Raw genomic sequence first — 23,516 nt, forward strand, 5'->3', positions numbered from 1 at the left:
CCGCTCAGCAGAATCAGTAATTCTGAATTACAACTTTGTAATGCTAAGGTGCTGTTGGATTCCTGCTTGATCCAAAATGCAAGGGTAGCTCCCCTCCCCCTTACATATAGCTTCACTCTCTGGATATTCCAAATGAGTGCTCCTCCTCTCGTGAGTTAACACTAGGCCTGAGCCGAAGGAGGGCGAAGCTTTCAAAAGCTCTAAAAACACCTCCTGTTTGGGGGTTAGCACTGTGAGAGAGAAAAAAGTGTTTGTGGAGTAGGGGTAGTCAGAAAAGGTTCACCTTTGGTATATAAGCAGAAACCTGGTAGGGAAAGAGATAGCAGAGGGTGAAATATTTCCACCCTGTGGCAAACCCCAAACCGGAAATATTTGAGTCACTAAGTAAAAAATAGGACATATAGGAATTATGGTTTCCACCTGCTCATTTGTACCCAATCTGATCCACTTGATAGCACAGCGGCAGCTGCAGACACTCAAGGGTATTAATCACAGGTGGCAAACCACAAAGTGACCCAGAAAACACTGGCGCAATTTCAAGTGTGATCAAGAACATGGAATTAAACGAAACAACAACCCACAATGCACACACTTATAACATTGTTTTGGGCAGGTGTAGAGTTGTGGGTGTCATTTCAGCGATTACACCCTCTCAATTAATGTTTTTAATTGACCTGGCCTTGTTCTATGAAGCTCATTGCCCTCCCTTGTTTCCCAACCAGGGACTGTGGGGCTTGAACAGAGAACTGTGGCCTACTCTCCACATCCAGCAGGGTGAGGGGCAGGAGTGAGAAAATCTGACTACCTCGGTTCCTCACATTTGCTCATTTTCCCAACCTTAAGTTCAATTCTCCACACTTCCATATATGTTTGCAATTCCTTAAAAAAATTTAAATGTCCTGAAAATCCACCAGCTTTTTAGTGCAATTTTCTCCTAATATGCACATTTCTGCAAAGCAATTTCTCTTCCTTTACATAATGCGTTTGCATCCTATTTTCACTAATACGGGCATTTCTATGCATGCTCCCGGTACATGCATTTTTGCACACATTACTTGGCTGCAGAACGGCATTGCAAAATTCAGAAAAGTGTATGTTTTTGAAAGGATAGCTGTGTTTCCGTTTGCGTGTTTATTTCATAAAGTGCAACTGAGGCTCCCTTTAAATGGATATTGGATTGTATTTCTCTCCCAAACTAAGGTGGTAGCATGGCCTGTACCTCTTCAGAACTCCAGGTAGGAATGCCATTTCCCCCCAATACATAACTCCATTTCCGTAAACTATCAAAGAGAAGTTGTGAGATCAGCCCAGCCTGCTTCTTTCAGTCCTAGTTTCTACTTGCGGAAAGTGGTCCCCCCTTTGAAAATATGCATTTGAAAATATGGTCCCTTGCCTGTCTGATGCTGTCTAAGATGGTACAGTCCAATTTAGTACCTCGGGGCTTTACTATTTCAAAGATGACAGTAACACCACTTGCTGCTCTGTCATTCCCTGGCTGCAAGGCAGGGCAACACACAGAGTAATGATGTCATCTCTCAATGTCTAATTAAGCGCCGAGTCGTAAGATGGTGAAATGGATTGTACTACTTGGAAGAGGTGAAGGTTGGTGAATGTGACCAGTGCCAGATTTATGTATAAGCTAAACAAGCTATAGCTTAGGGCCCCACTCTCTTGGGGCTCCCCCCAAAAATACTACTTCTTAATTGTATTTCACTATTAATATACTTCTTCTTAATTGTATTCCAGTTCAACAATTATATACATATTTTGTTATGTGCAAATGGACCTATTAGGTCCATAAATTACCGCCTAGCATATATTCAACACGAAAAACAGTGACAATTTGTTGTTGACAAAGGACAGCTGGACATATAAAGGGCCTCATTACCTTCAGTAGCTTAGGGCCTCATCAAACCTAAATCTGGCCCTGGGTGTGACATTTTTAAATGCTTCTGTAAGGGAGGCAGACTCCTCCTCAGCAGAGGACTAGCAGAGCAGGAAATGAGTACTGCTAAAATGGTTCTCCGTATTTTAGCACGAGAAGATACCCTGCCATCTGAAGATGCACAGCCTACAACTTCTTTCATATTGATTCAAGACTCTTTGGCTCCTTATTCCCACCATGCTTTGCTGTGAGTGTAGATCAGGCCCAAGTTCTACATCAGATAATCACCTCAGTTTCCCCCAGAGAACAAGCACAGGACCCAGAAACGGTTATCCATTAATATTATTGTCCGGTTCCTGGTATCTAACCCTCTGCCACTTGAGTTAATGCCTATGTCTGTGTTCCCCAACCTCGTGCCTTCCAGAAATTTCGAACTACAGCTCCCACCAGCCACAGCCAGAACATCTGGAGGGCACCAGGTGGGGAAAGAATGACCTAGGTAGGAAGAGATCCAAACATCTTCCTCCAAGCAATTTTTCGCTCTAGTACTTAATGAAAAGTCAGCTTAAGGTCAGACAAGAGGCTTCTGGGAGTGCGCCTTGGAGGATAAAAGAGAGTGAGTCACTTTTTAAAAGTCACACTATATGAAACCCCACCACATGGAGTAATTTTATTTTTTTTAATTGACAACAACATCATAGCGTCAGAAAACAGCGCTGCAGTGACACCCGTGTTTCCTTCTTTCTTAACCCACTCTTCAAGAAACTGTTTGCCAACCTGTACCTTGCAGAAACTGTACCTTACCCCAGTAAGGCAGGTGCCATCGCAGCTCAGTTCACATTGTTGAATTCCCCCCCCCCACACACACACACACAATCTTCCACGTGGGTACACAAGCATGTGAAGAAAAGCTAGCCCTCACACATCTCCACTGACAGCCTGGGCCTTAAGATCTATGGGAGACGCCCTACTTACATTCCCACTAATGACAACAGTTTTTGGACAGCGTCATGGAATGCCTTCTCTGTTACGGCATCCCAGGTACAGAACTTGATGTTTGCTTTATATTGTTAGCTTTATGAGGGGAGGGGGTTATATGGACCCTTTGAATAGGAGGGTGGAATAAAAATTCAGTACTAATACCAATAATGTGACCAGGATTTTGCAAAACAATTTTTTTTTCCTTCCAGTAGCACCTTAAAGACCAACTAAGTTAGTTCTTGGTATGAGCTTTCGTGTGCATGCACACTTCTTCAGATTTTGCAGGATTTTGCACACCTTGGTCCACGATCATGGCTGCTGGCAAAAGTGTACAAAGTTGCATGGGGCAATTCAGTTGTCTCAACTACTCCTTAGAGGCTGCATTGCCTGATACCTAAAGCAGGTAATGTGTGCGACAAGTACATGTTTGTAAACACTTATTTCATCATACAGGTCCATTGCATTCGCCACTGGCTTCATCTCTCTACTGAGTGTGCACCTGTTGGCTCAGGTTTGCTGGTGTTTTAATTGGTGAAAAGGACTTTGTTTTCTTAGTTGAAAACCTGTATTTGTGCCTCTTCTTAAACATGCTGCACATGTTACACAATGGCAAACCTGAATTTGCTATTTGCTTATTGGGGAAGCAAGCTATGTTCAGTTCCAGCTCCTAGGTAATATACTCGTCTAATAAATATGTTTTGCAAACTTGTGTTTGTCTTTTTAAAAGTTGAGAGGGGTAACTGTTTTCATCTGTTTCAGAAAATGCCACAAAAATTCTTGAGGCAATTTAAGGACTATTAGATTTAAGCAGATCCATCTCTATGCAAAAAAAAAAAAAATGAAATGGACAGCAAAAGTGACAACGTTCAGAGCCCACTGCGAGAGCATTTCAGTTACCCAAAATGCTGTTGTGAAAGTCACAATCCTTTAACAAAAGAGAGCATCTAGAGTAGGTATTAGAATTTATCAGGGAATATTTAAGGATTATATAAGATCATATTGTACCAATCACACCATATTAGCAGAACTTGAGTGATACTTGTAAACACAACAAGTACTTGTAAACACAACAGATACTTGTGGAGTAGGCAGGAACAATATTAAAGAATATAAAACTGTGTGGAAAAAACGACAGTATAAACAGTACAATGAGAGTGATTCTAAGACTTGTTTTGTCAGAAGTCTTTTTTATTTAAATGTTTAATTAAGTATTAATTAGGAAGATGAAGTTTCTTTATGTACATAAATTTGCTTTTTCTTGTTTCTTTTTTCTGTATTTTCTTCTTTTTAATTATTTTTTCTTTAATTTTCTTTTTGTAGTATGAGACTGTAAATTCTTTGTAAATCTTTGTATAAGTGTGTAATTTAAATTAATAAAGATTTTTTAAAAAGAATTTATCAGGGAATTAGATTTCATCCAGACTGAGGAGTTTATCTCCTCTTCAAATTTTTAATTCGTTTTAGTATTGCCAGGAAGATTGTGTTGTCACAAATTACTACTATAGATTAAGGTCGGTGTTCCTATCTTATACACATTTGAAGAACTTCTGTGTCGCTTGATTTCATGGCCTTTTTAGCCATACCTCTTTAAGCAAGAAACCAAGTCTTTAATGTCATCAGTGCAGTCCTGTGAAAGACTTCACCAACGAAAATTCAGCAGGTGCCTTCTGTGCCAACTTTTAAACACCTGTTGAAAACTGTTCTGTTCCACTAGTCCAGGCATATCCAACTCCCAAGAGACTGTGATCTACTAGTATAAAAAAACTGGCCATGATCTACCCATTGCCATTGGAAGGAGGAGCAGTGGGAGGGGGTGGATTACCCAGAATTGTTTAGCTTTTTTAAGGAGTGAAGTGCCCAGAGTTGAGCTTTTTGGGGGAGGATTGCACAGTTTTTTAGTCTTTCCCCCATAACTTTTTGTACACGATAAGGATCCCATGATCTACCAGGATCAGCCAGGGATCTACCGGTAGATCACAATCTACTGGTTGGACATCCCTGCACTAGACCTATGCAGGCAGTTAAGAATACATCCTCTCACCATGGTTAATAGATGTTTTAAACTTTTTAATGGTTTTACTGCTGTAAACCAGGTTGATATATTTTTTATGAAACAGGGCTATACATTTTTTTAAAAAAATAATAATAAGTAAAATGACATGAGTGCTAGTCCATAAAAGCTTGTGGTGCTTGATGTGTCAATTGTCATGATTAAAATGCATTTGTTGTATTATTTAGTAAGTTGGCAAACTTAATAAAGCAGAAGAATATTTGGCAACCTTGTAAGTCAATGGCTGTTTGAGGTATTTATGCTTATGATGTGTACACATTCTTTATTGCATATAATGCTTTAAAAACATGTATCATTGCATTACCCATTTTTTTCTGTCTTGTCCTTCGATTTTAAGTTAACTGCTTTTGACCCAGATAGACTAAAAAATTAGCATAATAAATGAAAGCTTTGCAGTTTCAACTAGCAGCTTGTTTCAACTTGAAGATAAGGAGCCTTAGTAACTGCATCGCAACCACAGAGCAGAAAGACTCTCCTCCCTGCAAGAGAGGGGAGTGATTGTGGGCGGGAGCCCAAGCTCCGCCCCTAGCAGGGGGCATTAGCCCCCTGCCTTCACCTCACCTGGCTGGCGCCCACGCCCCTCAGCGGGCATCCAACCAGGTGCCTGAGGGGGGCGTGTTCAGCAGCCTTTTGCTGCGGCGGCAGCCTTCGCCCGGCCTCATTCTTCGTCCTCTCACCACGAGTCACCCACCCTCCACTCCCTTTTAGTTAGGACTTAGGTCACTGGCCTTGCTATGGACCTTAGGTTGGTCACCCTGGTTGTCTAGGGGGCCTGGTAGGAGTTTTTCCATTCGGCATTAGGCCTTTTTGGTTTTTTCGCCTACCTCGTAGCAATCGTCACAACTTTTTGTGGTATTGGTGGGTAGGTTAGGCATTGGAATAATGTGTTGTGCTGTGTCGAAGAGCTAGGTGTGGCCATCGCCTATGCCTTCAATTTTTAGGGGTATTCCGTTAAAGGAATCTGGCGGTCGTGTATTCTGTCCGATGCCTGCTTGGCGGGAGGCCATGGCACGACCCTCGGTGACATTAGGGGTGAGCCTATAGTTGGATCGGCATCAACTGGCCCCACCTACTGGTGAATAAACCCACTTGTTCAAATCCAATGCCTAAGCCAATACCTTTTCACTGCTGTAATCAATAAAGTTGTGGCCTTTCCTTGCCCATTAACCTTATATCACGTGTCCGTGTGTATTCTTTCCACATTGCGGGGGTCGGGTCTTCGAACCACAATGGATATATTTATTTGGGCTTGTGTGTATATGAACGGTTTTTGCTTACAGAGGCTGGAAGCAGCAAAACAAGGTTGGGGCTGGTGGATGTGAAGTGTGAAAATCAAGCCAAAACTGTGGTGCAAGCAATTTGGACTTTGCTAGCTAATATGGGGGAGACTTGTGGCCTATGTATTGGATTGTGTTTCCCAGCACGTGAAGAGGACAATATTGAGACATTTTTTGATACCTAGAACCTGTATTTTGGCAGTGGTGCTTTTGCCACCTTGTGGCGTTCTGGATCCTGTGGAACAGGACTTTGCCTTCCACCCCATGTCTCTATAAAAGCAGTTTTCTCGCTGTTTGAATTCGGAGAAGACTATCCAGCCAAACCCCAAGAGGCAACAGGTGTCTGCAGCATCTCCTTCTCCCGTGCCTCACCTTTTCCTAGTTTTGCTTGCTAGAAGGATCCCTGGCCAGGATCCTTTGTGTGAGTATCATCCCATCCTTGACATATATATATATATGTGATCAGTCTATTTTGGTGGGATAACTGTTCCTATCAGGGAAGAGAGAGGGATGCCCTTCTCATCAGGGAGAGGGCACCCTAGCTGTGTAAAATTTGGGTAGGAAACAAAGCTTCTATTTTGTCAGGTGGTTTAGTCATACATCTTGCATTCCCTTGAAAATAAAGATGCCAGGTTGTGTGTCTCAGGCCTGATCACTTTAGCTCACACAGCAAGGCTGTTGTTTGGGTCATAACACATTACATTTTTATGTGCCTTAACCAAGTGAAGCAGGCCCCTGTTAACAGGTCGTAAAAGCTCAAAGGGCGTATCTACAAAATTAACATACGTTGTTTTTATGTCAGTTGTCATGGATTCCTCCAAAGAATTCTGGTTTGGTGAGGGGTCAGTGTCTCCTCAGTTAGACTTCTGTTCCTCCTGTCAAAGAACTGCAGCCCCCAGAATTCTTTTGGGAGAGAAAATGACTTAAGCTTGTTTAAAATTTGTGCCACAGACATGTTCTCTCACGATACCTTGCCTTACTTGTCTGCAACTCTTGCCACCGCTCCACCTTTTACTCCATGTACTGAGAATATTTATACTCTGGCTCTTCTGGAAGGGAAACCCGTGCTGTGGATGAGTCAAGAAATAAAAAGAGCCATTCATCCACAACCTTCCTTAAATGGTTGATTCCCACTTGCAGCCTGCCGCAGTACAGTGGTACCTCAGGTTAAGTACTTAATTCGTTTTGGAGGTCTGTTCTTAACCTGAAACTGTTCTTAACCTGAAGCACCACTTTAGCTAATGGGGGCCTCCTGCTGCCGCCGCGCCGCTGGAGCATGGTTTCTGTTCTCATCCTGAAGCAAAGTTCTTAACCTGAAGCACTATTTCTGGGTTAGCGGAGTCTGTAACCTGAAGCGTATGTAACCTGAGGTACCACTGTAAAGTGCATTCCAACATTTCATTTTGACACGGAACATTTTTATTCTGCCCTTCCTCCAAGGAGCTCAGGCTTCACCCATTTTATCCCCGGCAAAAGACAGCAAGGTAGATCAGGCTAAAAAGCAAATAACGTACCAAGCTTTTATAGCAGAGCAGTGGTTAGAACCTGTTTTTTCTCTGCTCTATCACTTTGTTCACAACACACAATGGTCCTACTGAGTAGTTATTGCATATAAGCAATCTCCCAGCTGAACTCTGCGAACAAGCATGGATTGGTGGGTGAGTGAAGGGGCCCAAACCCTGTGAAACCCACCAATCCCAGTGACAAGTGAGCATCACCTGCTGCCTTCATAATCACAACCTGAGCTCAGGTAGTGCTGCTGGTTCGCAAAGTAGGGAAAGGATCTTGTCCATCGAAGTTGTGCCGGCTGTAGGTGCAAAAGCTGCAAACCCCACGCACCATTTTTGCACAGGTGACTACTGACTCCTGTTTGTAAATGTCAGAGAGAGCCCGCTGTGGTTACGATGAACAAATGGTTCCCCCTCTGGTTCTGCAGAGTCTGGGGTGGTTTGGGGAATTAAGGTCAACTTTATTTTTATTCAAGACATTAAAAGAGAGAGGATGGCAGTTAGTCTCAGGGCATTTGCAGCAAGATCAGATTAAAAAATACAGTAACAGAGAGATCTCGGCTTATAAAATTTGATTTTGAAGGAAGGCTCAAAAACGGAATTACACTAAATATACAAACTGGTACAGAGCCAGGAATTAGAATGAAATTTCTATCTGAACTGTTGGAATCAAGATCATGGACAAGAAATTCAGACAGATCCATGGAAGTGGATATGGCCAAAAGTCCCCCAATAATCTGTGCTACCTCTTAAATGAAGTTTTTAAAAGTTTATGCTCCACTGGCATTTAAAATCATCATGTCCCAAACATATATATAATACTGCTAGTGATTGACACTGGAGAGTCAGAGTGGAGAATGCAGGAATGCTGCATATTTTCTGGGCTCATCTCAAAGTTTAAAAATTCTGGGAGGATATAGCAACTGAAATCAAGGTAATAATAGGATAGATAAAGGGACCCCTGACCGTTAGGTCCAGTCACGGACGACTCTAGGGTTGCGGCGCTCATCTCACTTTATTGGCCAAGGGAGCCGGAGTACAGCTTCCGGGTCATGTGGTCAGCATGACTAAGCCGCTTCTGGTGAACCAGAGCAGCACACGTAAACGTTGTTTACCTTCCCGCCGGAGTAGTACCTATTTATCTACTTGCACTTTGACGTGCTTTCGAACTGCTAGGTGGGCAGGAGCAGGGACCAAGAAACGAGAGCTCACCCTGTCACGGTGATTCGAACCACTGACCTTCTGATCAGCAAGCCCAGTGATTTAGACCAAAGCGCCACCCACGTCCAATAAGAGGATACATGTGACTTAATAATTGTTCCCGTGAAGCTTACTGGGCGACCTTGGCCTGTCACTGCCTCTTAGCCTAATATACCTCGCAGGGTTGTTGTGAGGATGAAATGAGGAGGTGGAGAACCATGTACACCATTCTGAGCTTCTTGGAGAAAAAAGGTGGGATATAAATCCATTAAATATTTGGCTATGTTAAAGACATAGTATTAAAGAAACTGGTTCAGCATTTACTGACTGCCAGCAGAATAGTTATCTGTTATAACTGGAAGAAATCAAAGGCACCATCCATGTACAATTGGGTAATCAAAATTTGGGATATTGTTTACAAATACCTGTAATAATATAATTAAATAACAACAACGGAGAAACTCACAAATATGGTAAGTGCCAGAGAAGGCGGACAATCAGGTGATTATATTTTTGAGGGGTTAAAAATTGAGTGTCTTTATAATTTACTGGATTGATAAGGTCCAAGATATTGTAAAACTGTGTATACTGCTTGGACGTTTATAACTTGATATTATTATATTATTATAGCAGCATTATCATAACAGAATTTTACTTTAAATTGTATTCTTTAGATTCTCCTCTATTAAGTTTCTTTTTTTTTTGTATATGGAATTCTCAATAAAAATTCTAGAAAAAAATAAAAATAAAATTATAGTAGGTTCATGCTTAACTTGAGCTTGAGGTAAAGAAGTAGAAGGGGAGTGTTTGGCCTCGGACATTTTTGTACCTGAAATGAAAACACCCTGCTCTATTCTGAAACTCATTTAGAGAGAGAGAATGAATGATACACAAAGACAGGTTGAAGACAAAAAACTGGGCGTCTTGGGGTCCAAAGGTACTGCTTTTATCGCGTAGTGTTAGAGACTCATAGAGATTGAAGGGGACCTTCCAAGAGTCATCTAGTCTAACCCCCTCCAGTGCAGGAATCTCTACTAAATCACCCATGACATATGACCTTCCAAGCTCTTACTGTGCTGTGGGCTAAGTGTTGTTGTTTTTTAACAGCATGAAAACATGCAAGGTAACTTGCTAGCATCAGACAGCTGCTTAAGGCAGAGCTACAAGTGAATGGTTGAAAAGCTGGGGAACCAACCTTCAATTCAGTAAATCAACTAAAAGTTTAGTGAATTACTCCATGAATAACACTATTTCAATCAGTGAGCACAAGAGTTAAGTGCATGCTCGTTTATTAATTTCTTTTGCATCCCAGTATGATAGAAATCCAACACATCCTAAGCAGCTTCATAAATTAACTATGCCCTTTCCCCCTGCCCAGTAATGTGGTAGTTTTTGTTGATAAATTGTTTTATCAATTTCTTTCAAAGGCTCCTAAACTGAGATTTTGATAATATGTGAATAGATGTAAATGCTAACAGACAAAATGAATCTGTTATTTGAAGATTTCCAGTTTTTCCACTTGTCTTTCAAATGTGTTTTCTTTTGCTCTTACAAATTGCAAACTGCATAAGCTCATTCTGCAAATTTTTGATAAGCATATCAAAAATATAACATTATAAAATATCTAGTAGAATTAAGTAGAATTAAAATACCAGTATTTAAAAACAACAACAGTATAAAGACTAGCAATACCAACAGTAGTTCCAATATTAACCGTACTAATATTTTATTATAAATAATGGATGGTATTCAAGTATGTTTTACTCAGAGAAGAACTACAGAAATTGAAATTAATGTTCAGTGGGATTGCTCTGGGTAAAACTTAGTTAAATACTGCCCAATAGTACTAAGTAATATTAATCTTTCATGGGATAACTTGGCAAAGTAATTACTGGAAGAAGTTTATCAGAACCGTTCTCTGTATTTCATATTCAAAATATGTCAAAAACAGCAAAGCTAAAAGCTAAAGGAAACCGCTTCTATAAAGCCACCATACATGTGTATGTCCTTTTTTGTTTTGTGCACCTATGTGCAAGTACAGGCAGAGAGGCACAAACATATCGGGTCCTCAACCGACACACAAATGCCCCAATTAATAGTATCTGTGCAATCAAAGACACAAAATGGGTTCAATCATAAACTGGTTTAATTAGCAGAGTAATCTAATCTGCAGGAGCCATCTTTAATTGGCAAGCGTAAATTTTAATTGGAGGGGCTGTGAATTAAGGGCACAATTGTTTATTATGCTTAACCCTATTTGATCCTTAGGTGTGGTTTCAATATGGAATGGAAAAGAAAATATTAAAACTGCAGTTCCCTTCTAGCAATTGTAAGTTGCTACCTGCTTACTGAGATTTTGGAAATATGCAACGCAGTTAAAGTCGATCAATTTTTTTTTTAAAGTCAATCAATTAATCAGTTATCAGGCCATCGGGCAGCTAAAATATCTTTCCGCAAAGAATATCTGCTGTAACAAAGGCTGCATCCTGCCTTAGGATAACAATTATGTCTATTGCTTCATAGGTACTCATACACAAACCAGTAGCACAACCCCAAACTGTTTATGTGCCTCCTGAATCACAGCTCTCTGGGTTTGGGCTATATATTGGACCAGTACTGTACTGATCTCACTGGAAATCAATCCAATGCTCTCTTGAAGTCTCCAGAGTTCGAATCAGCAGCCTTAATAGCTTTCCTAGTCTTTTCAGGGAGAATCCTGCAAATGCACGTAAAACTGCCCACTTCATTGAAATGAAAGCAGGGAGAAGAGGAACAAACAGGCACCAACGAGCACTTCATCAGGGATCTGGTTGTGAACGCAACTTCCTGTACAAGGTACGCTACTAATTCCTGCACTAACATAAGCTTTCGAATCATCCCAGGCAGAACAAACATGTGAGTTCCTCACCAACACAATTCCAGTGCTATTTCATGATAAAAGCATGTTTTCTCTTACCAATGAATTTCTGAGGCATGGAACTTTTCCGCTTGGCCACGTTGCTCGCTAAGCGGTCCAGCACAAGGGCTCGTTCAGTCCCCATCTCGGATTTGATGTGCCTTCCCTCCACGCTTTCTAGATGAGGGAAAATGAAGAGAAAAATCAGGCTGAAAAGAGGGGAGAACGAAAAGAAAGGGAGGGAGAGAGGGAGAGGGAGAGAGAGAGAGAGATAGCAAAGAAGGGGGAAAGAGATAGTTGCCCTCAACACTTCAGCCAGGAAAGCTGAGTGGAGCTTGTGGTAGAGTAGCTGTTTTCTTCTTGTTGTTCTCAAACCTCTGTTTCACCCCTGTGGTCAGCAGAGCTAAGGGGCAAAAACACCACACACACTGAAACCTTGCAATTTCTCAGACTCACAAAAGGGGAGTAAACAACCTAACGGAATTAACATCTTGATTGTACATTTCCTCTTGCTAATGAACAGTCTGGACCTTGTAGTTTGTGAAAGCAGAGGGAGACTTTGTCCCGCCCATCTTTCCATTTGATTTTGAGTTAGACTTGCAAGACACCTGCAGGCAGGCCCAGAACACATGAAAAGGCAAATGCGAAAGGGGAGCGTTCAGCCCTTTGATGCATGTGCTAAGAAAAAAATGCGCTTTGATGGAACCACAACATCTTCACCCTTTGAAACATGCTTGGTTTATCATTAATATTAGCACTGTTTGAAACAGAATGCTTTATTGTGGAATGCTACTGTTCAGTGCTCCAGCCAATCATAACCTCTCCACAAGACACCATTCAATTCTCCCTCCCCATCACTTTTTACTCCCCAGCCCACCCAAACAGATACTTAGCATTCTGTGATCACTGAGCATGCTCACTGGTGTTTTTTTTGGGGGGGTGGGGGGTTAGGGATGCTGATGTTATTTTAGCCTTCAAAGTCCCCCCACCTAAATATTATTTGTACTTCTGCAAACTCTGGGATTCCTCTAAGCATGCAAAGTCCTCTCTCTTATTTCTCAGTGGCCCTATTTTGGTTACTATCCTGTTCAGAAGCAACTCGCCAGCTGAAGCAGAACCATTATGTTAGCTTCCCAGCAGGCTGGTTGCTATTGTTTACCAGGAGGCAGGGAGTAGAGGGAGGCCAGTGCGGTGAAAACGTTCTGGCAGGAGTCCCAGATTGGCTTTGCCGGTGCGTTTTTACTGCACCGACTTTCCTGCTGTTTCCACACTCCCTATCTCTCTCTGGGATGCAACAGCAACCCATCTGCTGGGAAACTAACACAGAAGCTCCACCCTACCCAGCAAACTGCCTCTGACCCTGTTGGCACTCAGCAACTGAGTTTGCTATTAGTGGGAGTGATTATTATTTATTAAATTATACAGAGCAACTGAGGCAACTATTACATAAGGTGTGTGTGGTGGTGGGGGAGTCTCTGCCTTGAGTTTCTGATCTAAAGAGGTGACAGCGAAGCAGAAGGGAGGGAGGGATGACAAGGAAAGAGTATGTATGCAAAATGGTCCATGTGGTGAGCCCCCTTTTTCAATGTGGCTGCATCCTTCTTACACAGCCTCCCCCTTTGCCTGAGGCGTCACTATGGAAAAGAGGCTCCTATGCAGCTGCAACTCAACAGCGGCCTAGGCTGTTTTCAGGATGATATGAGGTGCAAAGGGGTTGACGAAAAGCTTCACGACAAAAGACTTAGTGGAAGAATTGTGGTTTACAGAAGAAGGGCAAGACAGAGGCAGCACCTTGTGAGGGGAAGCAGGAGAGAATGGACAGTCTGCAGAAATATCACACCTTCTGGTGGCCGAGGGCAGCAATGGTGGAAGAGTGAGAGTCATGGGCCTCAATATATATATAAGATATTTGGAGAGCAAAGCCCAGGAAGGCTTGGAAGACAAAGACTTAAACTGAAAGCAAGGAAGCAGTGATTCCAACGGATCTGTGATTTCTTTCTTTTAAAAAAACAAAAGCACAGAAAACAATGCTTACTGGCTTACAAGGATCACAAACTCTGAAGAATGCTATAAAGAGAAAACAGCAAGGAAAGTTTCAATGCAGAAAAATCCCCTTTGTCACTATGTTATGCTAATAAAGCAAGACAGAACAACAACAATGAGTTAATTCTCTCCATCCCAATGGGAAGTAAAGGGTCCAGTTAGACGACTGCTAATATTCTTAACGTTCTGTCTATAGATCTGGCCTTGTATCCAACAGGAATAAGAGGCTCACCAGGTGGGGCCAAGCCGCTACGCAAACTTCCTGGCAGGCGGGTCACCGTTGCTTACCAGGAGAGAGACGAGGCGTCAGGGGTGTCAGCACAGTGCAAACACACTGGCAGAGTCAATCTGGCACTTCTGCCAGAAGATTTGCACTGCGCCACCCTCCCCTCCGCCCTTCGCCTCTCCCTCCCACCTGCTAGCTTTGTGGCTCCACCCCACGGCAGCCTGGAGCAGAGATTTTCCAACTGTGTACTCTTCAGTTTGGAGCCATGTCACTATTTCTTGGAAGCTTATTGCTAGCTCTTTAATGAGACTGCTGGTTATAACAGGCAACCTTTTCTGAGAGGCGGCTTGTTCTCAATGCATTTCTCCGCACAATATGTAGACAGGAGAAAGTGCTGGGTGTGTTCTAGGTCACACAGACTTCATAGGGTAACAGTGGGTGGCTCTGATAGTACTGGCCACAACCTCACACAAACCTAGAAGATTTCTCAGAATTTTTATTTTAAAAAGAGGAATGACAAATTTGTGGCATCCTAAATACTCAAAAATACATTGTAGCTGCATAAACCCACTGCATCTGATGTTTTGGTGGTCCCTGAAAGCTTATGTCACATTGAATGCAGGCCTTTTTTATACATGTATTTTTAAAAATGTATTTCCATTTAATTTTTTTGCAAAACAAATGAAGAAATAATAAAAATTCACAGTACCAAAAAATAAAATGAAATGAAATTCAGGTAATCCCTAACAACATTTTAAATTGACCTGAAAGATGATTCACCTTCATGAATTCAGTGTCTCTATGAACCCATTTAGGGTGTTAAGGCTGAAAACATAAGGGTCCCAGGGTCTACAGGCCACCATCTTGCTGGAGCGCCACAGGTCTGAATCTGGGCAGGGCTTACATGGCTGATGGCCTGGGAACCACAAATACACTGTCTTGAATTCCATGATGCCAGGTGATTGACAGATGGGTGGCTCCCGCCCACCTGTTAAAGCCGGCCTGTGGAGTTGGGGGGGGGGGGGATAAAGATCTTGTCTGCCAAGCTGGAAAGGTTCCCCACTCCCGGGGATAATGTATGAAAATAAATACAGTGGTAACTTGGGTTAAGAACTTAATTCGTTCTGGCGGTCCGTTGTTAACCTGAAACTGTTCTTAACTGGAGGTACCACTTTAGCTAATGGGGCCTCCCGCTGCCGCCACACGATTTCTGTTCTCATCCTGAAGCAAAGTTCTTAACCCGAGGTACTATTTCTGGGTAGCGGAGTCTGTAACCAGAAGCGTCTGTATCCCGAGGTACCACTGTAAATAAGGAATAAGAGCCGCTCTGAATAATATCGAAGGTTTCCCCTAATCCAGCATCCTTCTTTTAACAGCAGATGGCCACAAGGTCTCTCTGTGGCTTTTCCAGAGAGCATAAAATGATGACCTCTTTGAAATTTGTCCCAGAGGAAGGTTCCCATAATGAATAAAATGTGTGCTTAAATAAAATAACACAGCATTAACCACAAAGGCGTGATAGATGAAACTTGCAGCACTGTAAGTTAACCCTTTCGACAACTTGTTTTGACAACTTAGCTTCAAACTCACCTCAGGCATATTTGAATCGGCACTGAAATTAGTCACATACACACAAAAAGGGCCATAGGCAGATTACTTAATTTGCTTGCTTGCACTTTACACAGCATTTTGAAACTGAAGGCAGAGGGCCTTCAAAGCACTCCTGTCCCAAAACCGCAGTACAGAAATTAGTCAACATGGATGAGGGGGAGGGGGCCTGGTTAATCACTGCTGGGACTGTAGCACATTGAGGACTCTTGTCCTGACTGGGAAAAAAAGACTGGCCTCAATAGGCAAGGTGTCGCACGTGCCACAATTCTGTGGAAGCACAGAAAGTGCACATTATGTGATTGCGGGCGCAAAATTCAGTTTCCTAAGAAACTCATGTTTCTGTCTTTCCTTTTTCGTTTGCTTTTTTGGAAAAAGAAAGAAAGAAAGAACAGGTTTATAAACCTCATGGCTGGGGTGACTTAATGCAGCTTTTCTCAAGAAAGAATGTGGATTGCCTGATGCAGAATTTTAGCATAGGGTACAGCCTGGTCCAACCATTAGGTAGTGCAAGGCAGTTGCTTGAGGCAACAGATTCTGGGTGCCATGAAAGGGCAGCAAATTGTTTCATGTATTCTTATTGCATTTTTACTCTGAAGGAGAGGCACTTGGTGGATTTTCTGTCCCAGGTGCCAAAATGACATGCTTAGTCTTAGATACCATGCCCCTCATTTTTTGAGGGGGAAGGGATCATGTGCTGTTCTGCCTTAGGCAGCAAAAAGTCTTGGGCTGGCCCTGGCTGCAGGAGCTGTGCATGTCAATAGCCAGTGCCTCGCCTGTGAGCCTGGAGACCGATATAGCACAAGGTGTAGAGTTATGCATAGGAGATTGGGTCACGGGGTGTGTGAGGATGCTCCCAGATGAAGGCTTATTATTGCAAATGGGTGTTGGCAACAGAGATTTCTGGATTTCCCCCAGAAAGAGGAAATCTGAATTAAGCAGGGACGGGTAATATGGGCTTGTATTTTGACTCCTCTTCCATACATAGCAGCTCACAATAAACACCTGTCTGGAAGCACCCTGAGGTTTTTTGTATACACACAAGAGTACGCTTCTGTACACATGTATAAGCTTGTTAGTGCAAATGGGTTTTACTCTCTGGACTAGAGGGATAGTAAAGGGAGACTCAGGCTTCCCTAAAGGGTAAAGGTAAAGGGACCCCTGACCATTAGGTCCAGTCGTGGCCGACTCTGGGGTTATGGCGCTCATCTCGTTGTATTGGCCGAGGGAGCTGGCGTATAGCTTCCGGGTCATGTGGCCAGCATGACTAAGCCACTTCTGGCAAACCAGAGCAGCACACAGAAATGCCGTTTAGCTTCCCGCCGGAGTGGTACCTATTTATCTACTTGCACTTCATGCTTTTAAACTGCTAGGTTGGCAGGAGCAGGGACCGAGCAACGGGAGCTCACCCCGTCACAGGGATTCGAACCACCAACCTTCTTATCAGCAAGCTCAAGGCTCTGTGGTTTAACCCACAGTGCCACCCACATCCCTCTGTCCCAGGCTTCCCTACAGATACATAAAAGAGGGAAATAGGGAGGCAGAAAGAGAGAGAGAATTTAAAGAACTTCTTGTGCACAACAGGAATGCTACTTAAAAATGGAACTTTCAGTGTCTATTTCTACATTCTAAGTGCATTTTCAGCCTTTACTAATGCACAGGAGAAAGTGGGAGAGAAGAAGCATTTGTAATGCAAATGGTCATTCTGCCAATTGTAGATTTCACACATTGCAGAGCTAATGGCAGCAGCAACTGCCTTAAGCCTCAGTGTGAAAACACCTCAGCAGCCTGAGCTCTAGGATAAGCGAGGCTAGGGCGTGCCTCTCCCTTCCTCCCTAAAACAACAGGGCTGTAAAAGTGCTATGCAACATCTTTCTGTTTTCAGTTTAAGGATGCGGGAGGCAGGAGGGCAAAAAATTAATTTGAAGCATGGCAGGGGAAATGGAGGAGAAAACACGTGAGCCAACATCCAAGTCTGGCTGTGAGAAATAAAGACAAGATAGTACTGGGCTGTGTCACATGAAGAGACTATTCTGGGCTTTGAATAGTAGTTTGCTACTTGAAAGAACTTGCTAACAGTGCAATCCAGAAGTAAAAACTAGTGAAGTCAGTTGGGCTTACTCCCAGGTAAATGGGGTTAGGATCTTTGCTGAAATGGTCAACCCGAGACTGGGCTGTACCAATCTGAACTACAACTGGCGGGGAGGGGGCAAGATCAACAAACAAACAAACAAAAACCCAAATAAACAAAACCAAAATCCCTGAGTGTACTGCGAACTAGCAGAAGGCAAAACTAGAATCCTTCCCTCGGACACAGTAGCTTTATGCGTGTAGAGTTGTGCTTTTCTTTGTACGGATGCCACATCCACCTGCAACCTGCCTGGTGAAGATCATCACCTGAGTTGCAGCCAAACTTACATGCACAATCTGCAGCGCAGTAACACAACAGCTCTCTAACCATGAAATAATTTTAGCTGATTAAACTGTACTAAATGGCAGGCAATTAGTAAACTGATTGATTGATTGGTTACATTTAATTATATGTGAATATTAGCCCCCAAAAATTGATTTGTGACCACTATTCTCAGATCCACCAACTAAATGGGACCCAGTGACTAATCAAAGAAAAATCACACTACTAAGCAAGTCAATTAAAGTTTGTAGCTCAAACCTTTTTCAGTCTCAGTTTCATCATGGAAAATCTTCGAGGGGCAGCATTCCAGTGGGGGGGGGCGAGTCAAAGGCCAAAGTGGGGGGAGCAGCAGGTGTAACTTTTATGTTTACACAGCTATTTTTCAATCATCTTAAAAAAAATATGTTTTTTTTTCCTATGCACCCCACTCCCCCAACATGTCCACACGGACAAGCAATAGGCATTATCAGAGCTCAAGGACACATTTCAGCAGGCAGAGGTGCTTGAGGAGGGCATAGGGGAGGGGTGTGGCTTGGGGAAAGCCCCCAGGACCAGACAGAAAAACCTGGAGGGGCACCATTCACAACTAGGAACAAGGCTCCCCACCCCAGATCTTATCACATGTGACATTAGCTTCCCCAGCCATTTATTTACTGAAATGCCGCTGTGATGCCAAAGGATATACAATCTAAATGTGGAGTAGGGAAGAGACTGTCACAAAATGTTAATAATTAGTACAGATACTGTGAGGGAAGTGAAAGATCGGTTTCGATGGTGATAAGGAGACCTCCCGTGCGGCCTAGGGACAGAAGGATCCCTGTACAGTGGTACCTCGGGTTAAGTACTTAATTCGTTCCGGAGGTCTGTTCTTAACCTGAAACTGTTCTTAACCTGAAGCACCACTTTAGCTAATGGGGCCTCCTGCTGCTGCTGCACCGCCGGAGCACGATTTCTGTTCTCATCCTGAAGCACTATTTCTGGGTTAGTGGAGTCTGTAACCTGAAGCGTATGTAACCTGAAGCGTATGTAACCCGAGGTACCACTCTACTGCAAGTGAGCAGAGAAGGAGAGGGTAAAGGGGAAGCAGAAAGCAGAAAGCACCAACTTTTGGGGTGCTCTTATCCCCTCCCCAACCCCTCTCTCTGTCTCTCTCTCTCTTTCTCCTTTGGTCCTCTATTCTAGCAACGTAGCAACGGCATGCCTTTTCGGGCTGCAATTCAGGCTGTTCCCAACATGAGACCTCTGTCAGCCCAGGCCTTAACAGTTTCACATTTCTCACAGCGAGAGGGTTTGGTTAACATAACCTCAGAAGTGCTAAATGAGACCTGAATGAGCGGCCTTGCTTCCTGTCACACCAAATGATGTGGTCATTAGGGGAATGGAGTACGGAACAAGACAACTGATTAGTGGCCCGATAAGGATCTCTGATCAGGCATAGGAGTCACATTTGAATTACAACGCTGCATGCAGAGTTTGGGGTATGAACTTTTTATTTCTTCCTTCCCAGCCATGTGGTCGCAAATGCTAACCTTTTCAATCAATGGCAAATTCCAGAGGAGCAGTCAAAACGCAGATGAGACGCCTCAGAGAAGACAAACACGGAGCAAAATCCCCCACACTCACTCCTCCGAGTAGTTCAAGCTAGATTCAGTACGCCCACAGATCCTCCCTGCTTGCAACAACCACGATCGTTTCCCTTACACCCTCTAGTAACAAAAGGAGTACATACTGTACACACACATCTATCTATCTATCTATCTATCTATCTATCTATCTATCTATACATATATATCCCTATACTGACATCAGTTGATCACACCAATAAATCATTCTTTATGCCACTATCATGTGACCGGCAAGTTTTTGAAATTTACCCAACATTTACGAATTGCACCAAAGTTCAAGTGAAATTTAAAATGTTGAATGTGAGTTCATAAACATGTTGTTCTTTATTTAGGGCGGGGTGTTATTTATTATAAACCGCAGCCTAATCAACCAATAAGATCTACAGTAAAAACAACAAGCGCGGCAGGAAATTCCATTACGAAAATTCAATGCATTAAAAAACTTGGTAAATAAGCAAGCTTTAAACCGGCATTGAAAAGATAATCTAGAAGGTTCCAGCTGTACTTCTGAGCAGAGTTGCGTTCCACCTTTAAGGTGCCACCACAGAAAAGGCCCTGAGCCTAAATGCCCATTTATCTTCCGACTACAATCCGCTATATTTCCAATTGCAACTTCTCTGCTTAGCTCCTTGGCCACATCCAAGCCATACATTGAAAGCAAATTTATACCACTTTAACAGCAAAGAATCCTGGGAACTGTTGTTTTTAACCCGTCACAGAACTACAATTCCCAGGATTCTTTGGGGAGAGCCATGTGACCCATATGTGCTTTGAAGTGTATGGTGTGGCTGTGACCCTATAAATTGGGGTGGGTGTTGCAAGGAACTTCCCATCCACCTCGTGCTGCAGAAGCAACAAACCAGAACAGCACAAGTTCTCTGTAATTGAAGTCATCTGAAATGATTTGCCAAAATGCGCAGAGATCCCAGGCAGCCCTTTAAAATGCCTCAAGACAACTGCTTTGCTTACCACCCCTTCCCTCCACCACTACCCTTGGCCTTCCAAGAGGACTGTGGGGTAAAACCAGAGGCTGGATTTATACAACAGGCAGAGTGGATTAGAACTGGCTGAGGCTACTGGTGGAATGGCAGCTGTATCCTCTCTCACTGCCTTGGGGCATTTAAATAGACATCTTTTTGTATAAAAACATGCCTGAATATGTTATTTGGGACTGAATTCATTCCTGGTAATAGGATCTGTTTATAGCAACTATGCACAAAATTCACCATGATGGAGGAAGGCCTACGTGCCTGAAATTATTTGATTCCCCAGAGCCACGTGGATTTCCCTCATGAAGGGAGGGAAACAATTCTTCGTGGAACTCTGTTCCAGGATCTTCCCCTCCTCGATACTCCAGCATAATTCAGAATTCTCTGAACCTAATTAATTTTGAGGGGCTCACCAGCTTCACCAAGGGTAGCGTTCTGCAAGTAAGTCCGGCATCTCTCTTTGTGTTCTTCCAATGAGCTTCTTTGTTTGTAACTCCGCCCACAGAATTCGCACTTGAATGGTTTCTCCACTAGGAGGAATAAGCAAGCAAACAAAAGGACTGTTATCTTTCTGTTTGTGTACTGTATTACTGACACATCAATTTTAATATGTAAACCAGTGGTTTAAAATCATTTAAACCAGTGGTTTAAAATCATTGCTTCATCCCTTGAATTCTCCTGCATGAGCGATCAGATTGCATCAGGGACTGGAATATTCCAGATAACCTTGGGCAAAAGACTTTGGATATAATATACAGCTTGAAGAATGGGAAAGGTTGTGGAATGAAAGGATAAAATTTACAGCCTGTAATGCTTTGAAAGAGAATATGATGAAAATGATGTATAGATGGTATATTACAGCAGTGAAATTAGCTAAAATGTATAAGACAAATAATAAATGTTGGAAATGTAAAGAAAAAGAAGGAACATTTTATCATATGTGGTGGGAATGTAAAAAAGTAAAGAACTTCTGGGAAATGATATATAACGAGATGAAAAAGATGTTGAAATATACATTTTTAAAAAAACCAGAAACATTTTTACAGGATATTATAGGTCAGGATATTAATAGGCAAGATGTTAAATTGGTTTTATATGCAACAACTGCAGCAAGGGTATTGTTAGCCCAGAAACGGAAACAGGAAGAAATTCCGACGAAAGAAGAATGGCAGACGAAATTAATGGACTATGCAGAATTGGACAAAATGACAGGAAGGATTCGAAACCTGCGGGACCAGAGATTTACAGAAGATTGGAAGAAGTATATGAGTTATTTGAAGAGCAACTGTAATCAACAAATGACGCTAGTAGGACTACAAGAAGTTTTGTAAGGAAAAATATACAAAGTGTTACAAAGTAGAAAAAGATAGAGATATTGGTTATGTTTGAAATGTAATAGGGAAGATAAGAAATGCATACTGAGACATTAGATTGGAAAATTTTCAGACAGGACTGATGGAAGTCAAAAATTTGAATAAGATGTAAAAGTATGTTTAATTACTGTTGAAAATGATATGTTAAAAGAAAATGAATAAAATTATATATATATATATATATATATATATATATATATATATATATGCTTTCGTAGATTTTCACGGGTACAGGAATGCAGGTTTTGGTGTCCTCGGGTGTCTTCCCGTGTAAAAGTTGGGGTGTCTAGGCGACGTTTCGACGAGGTCTCACTCGTCATCTTCAGGCTGGTGCTTTCGGCTTCTTGTTACTGGAACAGAGCGGGATCTCAATGTTTGAGTTCCTATAAATACTGTAGAGGGGGTGTGGTGTCTAGCCTCCAATGTTCTGGGCAGAGAGGAAGTTCCCAGGCTAGTGTGCCTTTTCTTCTTTTGTTCCTTAATTACTTGAGAGATACCTTGAGTGATTTCTTGAGTGATATCCTGAGTACCACTTAGGTGGGTCATTAGGTGTGGATTAGTTGCTAAAGTCTTTGTGTCTTGACCTCTTGAACTTTGTGAAGAGTTTTCCTGAGAAGATGGCTGTATTGCACTTAGTTGTGCTTTGGCTTGGCTTCGTGTATAGGGGCGAGCTGTGGTTTTGTGGCTTGTGTCAGCCAGATCTGTGTAGGGATTGCAGGGGGGTGCAGCATCCGGAGGTGCCACCATGGATTGGCTACTGGATGGTGTCAGTAATTCATCTGTGGAGAGGGTCTGGGTTTGGGTCTGGTGTGGTTGATTGGTGTTGGCGTTCTGTGTGCCTCTGGATCTGGTGTCAGTTTTTGTGGGGAGGGCTAATTTCCAGATGTCTGGCAAGCGGGATGTGTCGTCACGCTTGTTCATGTTGTGAGGGTGTTTCTCTATCTCGATGGCTTCCATGATTATTCTCTTGTGGTGATGTTCCGTGTTAAAGAGCAATTTGGAATCTGCAAAATTAATTTCGTGTCCTGTTTCTTTCATGTGTTGGAAAAGAGAGGAAGTTTTTTCTTCTTTTTTGACGGCATTCTTGTGTTCTGCGATACGTGCATTTATTCGTCTGTTTGTTTGTCCAATGTACGTGGCTGGGCAGACTCTGCAGGGTATTTCATAGATCCCTTGGTTTTCCAACTGGATTTTATCCTTGGGGTTTCTGAGGATATTGGCTATTTTTTGGTTGGTGCAAAAGGCTGTTTTGATATTGTGTTTATGGAGGATTTTGCTAATTTTATCTGTAGTGCCCTTGATATAAGGAAGGAGGGCCATGCCATTGTTTTCTTCTGTGTCTTGGTTTTTGGGGGGTGTTTCCTTTTGGATTAGCTTCGTAATCCTGTTTTGCTGGTATCCATTGGCAATTAACACATTTG

At 42.5% G+C, this 23,516-nt stretch overlaps 1 protein-coding gene across 5 annotated transcripts in view; it reads right to left on the reverse strand.

The window, feature by feature from the left end:
- IKZF3 (IKAROS family zinc finger 3) overlaps positions 1-23,516 on the reverse strand; it is a 69,584-nt gene that overhangs the window by 7,771 nt on the left and 38,297 nt on the right. For 3 of the 5 annotated variants that reach the window (XM_083708776.1, XM_083708778.1, XM_083708777.1), the window contains exons 6-7: positions 21,136-21,252; positions 11,879-11,995 (exon numbers count right to left, since the gene is read on the reverse strand). In XM_083708776.1, the coding sequence (XP_083564902.1) occupies positions 11,879-11,995; positions 21,136-21,252 (234 nt within the window). The other 2 variants (XM_083708780.1, XM_083708779.1) reach the window with 2 other exon arrangements.

Source organism: Podarcis gaigeae (genome assembly GCF_964106915.1).
Source record: "Podarcis gaigeae genome assembly, chromosome: 13".
NCBI classification, from domain to species: domain Eukaryota; kingdom Metazoa; phylum Chordata; class Lepidosauria; order Squamata; family Lacertidae; genus Podarcis; species Podarcis gaigeae.